At 42.0% G+C, this 10,751-nt stretch overlaps 1 protein-coding gene across 2 annotated transcripts; it reads right to left on the bottom strand.

Moving 5' to 3' along the window:
* Positions 1 to 1,251: 1,251 nt before the first annotated feature.
* Positions 1,252 to 6,446, bottom strand: GATAD1 (GATA zinc finger domain containing 1). Of its 2 annotated transcripts, XR_015278108.1 has the most exons (6): positions 6,082 to 6,406; positions 5,851 to 5,976; positions 5,475 to 5,534; positions 4,187 to 4,370; positions 2,182 to 3,445; positions 1,252 to 1,559 (listed from the first exon to the last, which is right to left on the bottom strand). XR_015278108.1 is itself a non-coding variant. In XM_023920571.2 (5 exons), exons 1-5 carry the CDS (start codon positions 6,304 to 6,306, stop codon positions 3,255 to 3,257), a joined length of 786 nt encoding a protein of 261 aa, XP_023776339.2. In that variant the 5' UTR covers positions 6,307 to 6,446; the 3' UTR covers positions 1,608 to 3,254. The 2 variants fall into 2 exon arrangements, 1 of the variants encoding a protein (XP_023776339.2); XM_023920571.2 differs by lacking the exon at positions 1,252 to 1,559 and having other exon boundaries at positions 1,608 to 3,445; positions 6,082 to 6,446.
* Positions 6,447 to 10,751: the final 4,305 nt, after the last annotated feature.

Raw genomic sequence — 10,751 nt, forward strand, 5'->3', positions numbered from 1 at the left:
GCCTTTATTAATCATAATACACAATATACCACCAACCACAAGAAACATACTCTTTGCTTCTTGTGTAATATTAATTTCAAAATGGAAGGCTGAAGTACATGAAAGTAAATTGGATTGGCTTGGATACCAAGCTGTAGGGACCTCATCCAGCCTCTGCCAGGATGACCAAGATGACTGCCACGTAGCACAGCACAGCAGCAAGAAAGGAATCCCAGACTCATTTTAGGAGCCCAAGGAGCCACATGCTTATTTATCCATTGTGTTTGCATCACATTTTTCCAAAAAGTATTCTGTCCAACAAAGCCATTGCCCAAACAGAAACTCTTTTCCGGTATGTCTTGTTTCAGTACAGTAATGTTCACATGAAAGTTAAGGGCTACAGATTTCCTGCAATGTGAGCCTCAGGACACAGACCACATGTCTATATGGTATAATATATGTATATATATAAATATATATAATTATATTTTATTTTATAATAGGAGTATTTTATTGGTGCTCTGTGGCTTTTAGCTCTTGACTACAAGTTCCATCTGTAGAACTAAAATGCCTTGATGAAAATTACTGTTGGCTGGTCACAAAACTCTGGAGCTCAATGCAAGGCCATAAACTCAGTAGCAGTGTATCCACTCACAGTCCAGTGATGCCAACATGAACCTACCTACATTTTGGCATGGGGGATTACCAAGCTAGAAGACAGAAATGGGTGAACTCAGCTCCCTCAGCTGCAGGGCATCAAAGCCTGTACCCACAGGATCCTCTGATACCACTTCTGCTGTGAGTCCATTTTGCAGGTCTTCCTTTTGTCCTCCATTTTCCTAATATGAGAGAGACAAGGAATTTTAAGAGACATTGCTCTCAGAGGTCCCACTCTTCAGCTATGGCCATCCATAAGAAGCTGTCTGGAGAGTCAATCATTTTCCCTGTGTTACTGGGTGACAGGACAGTGCAATAAATCAAATACCTATAAATGAAGTTGCAACACTTTAGTAACAGTCATTGCCTGCATATTCACTCTCTTTTGAGACCTTACAATCAGAATTCTTGATCATTTGAATTATTTTTTAACATTTTCCAGTATAATAAAAACTAAAATCAAAATACTTAGTGTTTACTAAAGGAAGTTGTTCCATAGCTCTCTGAAAAAAAAGCTATTCTTGTCTGTTTAGACTGCAGTTAGAAGTATAATACTTTAGTCACCAGCAGCACTGAATTTTAGAAAGGTGTATTCTGATGAAAAATGAACCGTCCTTTTTATATTACATTTTATTGACTAAAACAATACCATTGACAAATTAGGCAAATGGCAAATAGTACTTTTCATTGATGTACCTTGTAGGAACTCAAAAAACCAAAACAATGTAAGCACTGTTTTCCTCATTCCTATGAGGATTTGAGAAGGAAAGCAGCTGGGCTTCATGGGACTCAATGACCATCCAGGTTTTTTCCAACCCTGATAATTCAGGTAAGGTAAGACAGCCCACAGAAGAGGACAGGTCCATGGATTATGCTCAGGCAGCACAGGGACTTTACAGTGATCCCAAGAAAATCCTTGTGGACTGCAGAGAAAGGAAGGAAAACATTTGAGTCAAGGGAGTCACTCTGGCTACTGTAAATACAAGACTTGTTATTTTTATTTTTTTTGTTGTTGTTGTTGTTAATAAATAAATAAAAAAAAATCCAGAGGAATTGAAAGCAAAGAATGGAGAGAAGTGAGGTCATTTCAGGATTAATTACTGCAAGACACTGAACATGGGCACATATCTTTGTAAACAACTGAGGATTAAGATTTAAAATCTTAACAATATATTGCTAACTTCTGAACATTCTGAATTATTGACAGTATGTATCCCTTTCGCATCTATTCCCTTATGGCTGACTGTTCTTCCTTGTATTTGAAGAGGGTAGAACAGAGGCTGCAGGCTGAAACAAATGTATCTGGTTCCTGCCTTCACAGGTCCCATTGTATTAAAAGTTGTCAATACCTGAGACTTTCAAATATGTTTCATCAATCAAAGCCTTTTATAAAGTTAGAACATAAACCTAATGCAATATTTTTATGCTTTTATACAATGTCTTAAAGGTGATTTTGGCCTTCTGGGTGGTAGTCACATATGGTCATATGAAGGAAAAAAAACCAAAACAGAAAAGATCAGTACATTTATATTTAAGGCCACTTACAGCTGTTATCCTTCACAGGCAGCAGGAACCACTAAACCCTTGGAATCCAGGCCATACAAGCACATCTCATCGTGTTTGGAGCTGACTGGCTTGTAAAAAGTTTTGGGCAGAAAACTTCATTGGTATTTTAGTATGTAGCATTTTTCCCATTCTGCTATTTAAACATTTTCCTTGTTATCCTGAGACTGTCACTACACAAAATTAGTTTTTATTTCCCTTACCAATTTTTTTTTTTCATTTCAATTGCCTGACCTTTTTTTTTAATTACCATCATTAATTGTGAAGACTGAAAAAAGAATTTAAAATAAATTTTATGAGTCCAAGCTAACAGGCAAACAAATACCAACAATCTAAAACTCAAATTGTATGTCAAAATTGGTTTGCTCAGGAAATGCAGATACACTTCTGCCATGAAGATGCCAGGATGGCAAATAACATTATTTTTTGAATTTACATCCAATTTTCCAGGAAGTTTATGCCCTTATATAAGTAAGTTTAGCAGAAATCTACACACATAGGCCTACATTTGAGATTCAGATGAACAAAATTCCTTTAAAAGGTGACTGTTAGAGTCCCTCTTTGTGTTTGAGGTTTTAGTCTGGAGAAATCCAGGGAGATCATTCCTCTCCATGTAAAAGAAAACTGTTAACTTGCATCACTGACCATTTTAGTAATTTAGGTGAAGCTAGTCTTAAATTATTTAACAAGGAAACAAAAGCAGCAGTCACAGTTAATTAAATTAAACATTTATATAAAATGCTGGATGACTATGTCTTTTAAATACTTCTTTTGGAAAATAACTTAAAAAGTAAGAATGAACACTACAGGAAATTTTCAGAAGTCAAAGACAACATGAAACTTGTGGTTTTGTCCCAAGATGAGCAATAATGTCTGAAGAATAGAGCACTGAAATGAAAAGTTCCACTTCAAAGATCTGATGTATCTAAAGTTAATAAATACCATAATCTGTAAAGTAAACCAGCACATTTTATAATTTTTAAGACTTCTTGTACAGGGTTTACAAACTGGAGGATACACCCAAAATAACTAGTGCAAAACAGTCCTTAAAAAAATTATAAATGATTTGCTACAGTTTCTTTAATGGAGATTGCAGGAGTAGGTCCCACATGAGTCCATATATAGCCCTTCTCTGGCCTTGTAGGAACAGTAGGGAAGGGAGATGATCGAGATTTGAAATATTCCGAAGGTGCATGACAAACAAATTCTAAATATTCCATTTTCCTTGGGAGATCTTCTTCTGGTCCTAGGGGAAAAAAAAATAATCTTCAAAGACAAAACTTTAAGGCATAAATTTAATTATGTTGAATAAAATATGCCACAACAGCCAACATTCCCTTACAGAACTGTCATTCCAATCCACGACCATGGCTCCCAAGGAAGCCTCCTGTATTAGGCAAGAAACCTCTACCTTTAATTTTGCTGAGCTGATCTTCCCCCTCATCTCATTTGAAGCATTCTGGTATTTGAGTGAAGTACTGTAGTTCATATATTTAAAATACATTATTTTTTGTGTCCTTCCTGTTAGAAGGACTTTTCTGAATTACTAATTTTATCATCAGTAGCAGAATAGTCTCTATTCCAGTGCTTGCATGCTATGTATTTTGATTACACAGGATAAAGATCAAGTAATTCTTTAGAAGAAACAACTTGGACTGGTATATCAGAATCAAAGTTATTATGGTTTAAACCTATCTATAGAGTAATAATTTGATCTTTAAAGCTGCACAACTGTAATTGTCCCCACAAACACTCAGATAATAACAGTATGAGATAATCACACACTGCAATAGTGGTAATCATATTATGTGTACAAGATAAATAGAAAGTGTTATTACAGTAAATGAGATGTTTACAAGATTAGAGTCTAAAATGTGGAACTTGTATAAAATACCTTGAGAAGCTAAAATGTTCATTTTAAAAATACAACTCTGCATTAGCATTGGCACATCCAAGTAGTTGTATGAAGTGAAGGCTTAGAGATTACCTATGATATAGGATGCTGGGTCAAAACAGTCTTTGGGACTGGCTTGTGTAGGAATGAGCCAGGTTAGTGCAGCACTCTTTTCACAGTATTGGTCCTGAATAAACCCACGGATTTGAGCGTAGTATGTTCTTCCATCCTGCTCATCAACCACAGACACAACATCTCCAATTTGGTAGTATACACCCTAGAAGACATACAAATGACACTGAAATCAAACAACCTGATTTTGTCAGCTTCACTTCACATTCTGATTCATATCTTAAGGATCAGTACCCTCAATTATCCCAAATTATGCCAGTCTTGAAAGGCAGCTTCAATTCAGCTACATTCAAGAGAATGGTGGCATAAGAAAGAAAGGTGTTTGTTCTTAAAACAGATAAAAAGAATACAAAAAATCCCAAACAATCCTATTCACAACACTGCAAGGTATCAAAGTGTTTTGATATCCTTATTTTACATAAGGAGGTTAGATAGAAGTTTTGATATAATTCTTAGGAATTTCTGATAAAAACAAACACATGAGACAGTAATTCTTTTCTGAACTGGTCAACAGCAATCAAGAAATTCATCTGGAATGCCAGGCATGAAGCATCCCTGGAGCGTACATGGAATCTCAGGCCACCACTGGCTGTGCAGTCTCCCACTGCCTTATCCTGACTTTTCTGGGGAGGAAAAAGGGGAAAAAACATTCTCTTTGGCTTGTACTGCTGGGAAACAAAAGCTAATTCAGAACTTTAGAACACCAACACCTTGGCATGCTGGTAAAGCTGCTTTCAAGCATGAATGTGAGAAAGTTCCCTCCCGCTTCACTGCAGGTGCCAACAGATCTCCCAGGATGTTTGAGACTGCTTGCACCAGCTCTCAAATGGGAGCCAGCTGACATGCTGGGGCATTGCAACCCCCCCCCTTCTATGGGAAATATGTTCTACACCTAAGGTAGGAAATATCACACAAATCTAAACAATCATCTGCAGTCACTTGACCTCTGAACAGTGCAAGTTAAGTTTAAAAATGCTGACAGCAATAACTACAACAACAAAAAAAAAAGTATTTTTTCCTGGAAGAGAGAAACCTGGGACAATGATAACTATTTAAACTACTCAGGTAAACTACCTGGCAAGACTTAATAGCAATAACTATGGCAAACCAAAATCCTACACAATTGTTAGGCAAGGAAGAACAGTTTCTGTGACTATATCCCTACTGCTTTCACTGTCCATGATAATTATTGAAACTGGAAACAGAAACAGGATAATCATTTTTACAAATAGATTTGTATAAGCCATACCTTATAAAAGATTGATTCTGCTGTAATTATAGTGGATACGGACTCAGGAGCCTTGATGGGCTAAGAAAAGAGCACAGAAATAGAAAATCAAGAGCATTAAAACAAACCAACCATAAAGTTCCAGAAATTGTTTTTTTCATTTTAGACAACATAGAGATACATTATCTTCTAAGAAAACTAGCAAACATTATTACTTTAAAGCTCAAAGCTACACAGCTAACATTTTCATCTCCAGGATTTTATGTGGAGAAGCGAGTGCAGAACTCCCATGACCGGTTTCTCTTTCCACTCCTCCCGCGGGCTCCGTGCCCGCCCCAGCCCGGCACAGGCTCCGGACCCACCCGCGGCCCCGGCGCTCTGCCACGCACCGCCTTACGTTTTTGAGCTTGAAGATGTGCCTCCTGCCCTTGCCCTTCGTGGAAACCTTCTTCTCCGCGGCGGGTGCAGACTTGTACTTGGTGTTCCTGAGCCGCGCGGAGCGGCGGTGGATCTCCTGCTTGCTCTGTGGGGAACAGCGGGATGAATACAAGGGGGACGGACCGAACACCCCGACCCCAGCCCCGCCCGGTCCCGGCGGCTCCATCACCCTCGCCCTCGGCCTCCTCACCTGCTTCCCCCCTCCGCCGCCGCCGCCTCCGCCACCGCCGCCGCCGCTGCTGCCGCCGTTGCTGTGCTGGGCGGCGGCCGAGGTGGTGGCAAAGGCGGCGGGGGGCGGCGGCGCCGAGCGGGCCGTGCAGTTGTTGCACAGGATCTCGCCCTGCCCGCCCTTCTTCCACATGGAAGAGGACGTGCTGCGGCACACGCTGCATGTGGGCTTCAGCCCCAGCGGCATCGTGAGCGGGGCGCGGGGCCCGCGGGCCCGACAGCGAGCGGCGGGAGCGCGGCGCCCACAGCGGCCCCGCTGCAGGCCCCTTCCCGGCGGCGGCGGATATGGCTGCGGCGGGCCGGGAGCAGCGGAGCCGGGCCTGCCCTCTGCTGGCGGCGGCCGTGCCCCGGAGCCAAAGGGGCCCCGGAGCCAAAGGGGCCCCGGAGCCAAAGGGGCCCCGGAGCCAAAGGGGCCCCGGAGCCAAAGGGGCCCCGGAGCCAAAGGGGCCCCGGAGCCAAAGGGGCCCCGGCCCTCCCAGGGGCTGCTGTCGCCTCGGCCGGAGCCGTGGCGCAGAGAGCGGTGTCCCGTCAGTGCCGGCGAGGGACGGAACCGGGCAGGGGGAAGGCCCGGTGGGTGCAGTTATGGCTGGTCAGCCTGAAGAAGGTCGTGGGGAGACCTCGCAGCACCTTCCAGTTATCTGAAGGGGCCTACAGGGAACCCAGAGAGGGACTCTTCATCAGGAACTGCAGTGAGACAACTGGGGGGAATGGGTACAAATTGAAAGACGGAGTATTTAGATTAGATATTAGGAAGAAATTCTCTACTGTTAATGTGGTGAGATACTGAAACAGGTTGCCCAGGGAGGCCGTTGATGCCCCAGCCCTGGCAGTGTTCAAAACCGTGCTGGATAAGGCTTTGAGCAACCTGGTCTAGTGGGAGGTGTCCCTGCTCATGGCAGGGGGTTGGGACTAATGATCTTTAACCTTAACATTCTGTGATTCTGTGAAGCAGAAACCATCTCTGGTTCCGTTCCTGTTTGCAGGGTGTGCCAGATGCTGTCATTCAAGGGTTTATGGCTGTCATTCCTGCGGCTCAACAGAAAATCAGGGGACAGGAGATGGACTGCAATGATTGTCCTGATTCAGGATAAAGTGTTGGTGGATCTTAACATATGCCAGTTTTTGACTTCATTTAGATTAAATATTTGGAAAAAATCCTCTGCTTTGAAGGTGATGAGGCACTGGAACAGGCTGTCCAGAGAAACTGTGGATGCCCCATCCTTGGAAGTGTTCAAGGTCAGGTTGTGTGGCGCTCTGAACAATCTGGTCTAATGTAAGGTGATCCTGCTTGTGGCATGGGTGGTTAGAACTAGATGATCTTCAAGGTCCCCTACAAACACAAACCACTCTATGATTCTATGCCACTCTTGCATGGAACCTCAGTCACGTATCACGGCCAGGGAATGAACATGTGCCTTTGTGAAGCTTTGAGAGCCAAATGTAGGAGAACCAGCCTAACAGTGGTTCCTCACCTGCTGCCACTCACATGGCCCCTGGCCATCTCACGCAGATGTTTTTCTAGTCAGATGTTCCAAAAGAAATGCGCCGTCATGCATGAGGTTTTGTAGTCTCTTAGTTCTCATACTCAGTTTCCATCCTTAGGGTTTATTTAAAGCTTCTTTGGTGCGAATGAAATTGATTTTTGTCTTGTCCTCAGTGGACACAAATAGCCATAATTTGCAGGGATCTGTTAACAGATGCTCCCCTCATGCAGCGTGCAGTGGATGCAGGGTCTGCCTGGGTTGGTACCGGCTCATGGACAGTTATATTTAACCTCTTGCATGCCTCTTTCACACCAACTTTGACTTCCTTGTCTCAGGTGCCGAATTTATTTCTCAATTTTGATTTAAATCCTGATTTACCTTCTTTTCAAGGTGTTTATACTTATCAGGTGCAGATTTTTTGTTTTCTGTTTCTTTAATGCATCTCTCTGTAGTTGTATTTTGGAGATCAGTGATCTGTCAGAGCCCTTAAGCTCTTCCCACCAGTTTTTTTTTTTGTAGCTTCTGCCTGCTTTTGTTCCCAACCACCCACCTCAGCAATCCTCCACTGCTGGGCCCCTCTCACTGCCATCACATTGACATAGCTTCAGTAGTCTGTGTGACATGAATGACAATGTCCATTTCTGTCCAGATAAATATCTAATACTTTGTGAAGGTTTTTATCTAGTGAATTTTTATAAGATTTATTGCTAATGGATAGCAAATAAAAATGGCAGTAGTTGTTTTTTTTCAACTCCAGTTCTGCAATCTTCCTGGCTTCTAATCCCTTGGTCTTTCTGAAACCATGTGCAGGGTCTTTTTTGTCACAAATGCAGAATGTGTGTGGTTTACATATATATGTATACTCTTAATTAAATATTCTACTGCGTATGTTTAATGACTTCATTCACCGTGATTATTCTTTCTGTTTTTAAGTAATAACTTGAATTTAAAAAACCCCAAATCAATAAAGCTCAAGCTTTAAGAAACCTAATCTGAAGTGATAGTTTAAGATAATTCAAAAATGGTTTAAAGAACCGTTTCTTTGTTGTCAAAAAGTTTTAAATCAGTATTTCTTGAAAAATGTGGTTGTCATTTCAATGGAACCACAGTAAAACAACATTCTGAGATTTCAGTGTTCTTGGTAATATTACTCTGTTGGCCTTGTGTCAGACCAGAGAGGCAGGGATTGCTGTCAGTGGTGTCTGATCATCCCTACCTCACCTGGAAAGTGACACAAACAGTGGTTATGATGTTTTGTCAGAAATTATACCCAGCGTGTCTTTTATCTTAGGCAATAGCTGAAATGTTCTGAGAGTTGCTGACTAGCTGGTAGTTAGGGGTAGGAGAGGTGGGGCTCTGGACTTCCTAAAATACCCCTCTCTCCACAGGATCCCAAGCCTTAAAATGATCCCAAATTTTGAGCATCCTCTTCAGTTTCCTGATTGTCTTTAACTAGCTTCTCTTTGGGGCTAGAGTGGGTTGCCTCAGTCTGAGGCCTGGCTGGAAGTGGTTGATGCAGCTGAGGCATTTTGCGCTGTGTAAGCTCAGCTAAAGTTGCAGAGTAAATGTTTTCTTCCAATTAAAGTGTATTTTCAGTTTATTTTTACCGCAGTAAGAGAAAGGGCTGCCCTTTGAAGTCATCAGAGCCCATCCCTGCTCAGTGAAACTTCCAATGCAGTCTCCATAAAGAAGTGGAGGAAATAAAATGTTGGCTCCACCTGTGGAGGGGAACTATGTTAGAGACACACTGGCTGTCAGTACAGAACTGTTTCTTCTTGGGAGCTCTTGGTGAGAGTGGTTTTTATTAAAAGTGATGCACATCCCCACACACTGCTCATTTCCTGCTTCAGTAGATGAATTGTTCTGCAATGGATTTAATTGCATTGCTTCCTCCTAGCTTCTTGCTGCTATCCTACAGTCAGCTGGCTCACAGCTGAAGAATCCTTTATTCTTATTATGTGTGTGTCACTGTTCCACAGTCAGCTGCAGAGGATGCACAGAGTGCATCTCCAGAAATACTTGTATTGTAAATGCATGAAATTTGGTATAAAGCTCATGGACTGGTGCACTCTGCATTTCCATATGGTTCTCTTCTAAGGTTCTGTACCTAATAGCTCTCTTGTGAGAAAAGCAGCTTGTATTCCCTTAATTCCCAGAGCCACAACTGATGCTATTTTTGAGATGTGTTGCACAGTTATTACTTGCATAAGTAATACGCATCTGTCTTTGCAGCTTTTGGCTCTTACTCTTAATCATTCAAACTTGTAGTAGAGCCAAGAATTCACCCTGGTTTTTGTGAGGCCTTTGGGTTTTGGCCCTCTTGAGGGACATGGGTAGGTAAAGTAATGGCACAGATGACATAAACTGACCACGAGTACTTGGTTCTTTCAAGGCATGTTAAAGCTGTCTCTTGAGCCAGACAATTGCTTGTAAAGAAACTGACTATCATTGTGTCCATGTTTTGGTTTCCATTCTCACCAGCCTCCCTGAGGATTACAGTAGCATGCCTTCTGTGAGGGTGCCGAGGCACTGGAACAGATTGCCCAGAGAAGTTGGGAATGCTCCATCACTGGAAGTGTTCAAGGCTGGGTGGGATGGAGCTCTGAGCATCTTGGTCTAGTGAAAGGTGTCCCTGTGCATGGAAGGGGGATTGGAAGAACATGGTCGTTAGGTCCCTTCCAACCCAAACCAGTCTGTGATTCCATGATCTTGGCATGCTTGGTGGAGGAAGTTGATATTACTGTAACAATGAACAAAATAGTTTAATGCTATTAATGTAACAAAGACACTCTGGAATTTCCTGGTAACAATGAAGAGTGGATATTAAGTGGCACCTAAGTAACACTAATTAACAGAATCATTCTCAAAAATTAGTCCCTCCTCTTTAGCACCACTATTTGTAGTGATAAGGCATTACTCTACAAAGAACCCGTGCACAGTATGGCTGTAACAATTAAGACAAATTCTATTTTAGATTTTTTTCAAAGCTTAATGATGGTACCTTATATTTACAAATGAAAACATTCAGCTTACTACATGGTGTCCAACTAATCTGGCACAGTACCGAACATACCCTGAAAATGTCCATCAGCAGTCTCAAGGATCTGCTACAGAAACCCTAAGATGTAATGAGACAGAACGGAATTAG

Source organism: Cyanistes caeruleus, chromosome 1, assembly GCF_971803275.1.
Source record: "Cyanistes caeruleus chromosome 1, bCyaCae1.hap1.1, whole genome shotgun sequence".
In the NCBI taxonomy this organism is placed as follows: domain Eukaryota; kingdom Metazoa; phylum Chordata; class Aves; order Passeriformes; family Paridae; genus Cyanistes; species Cyanistes caeruleus.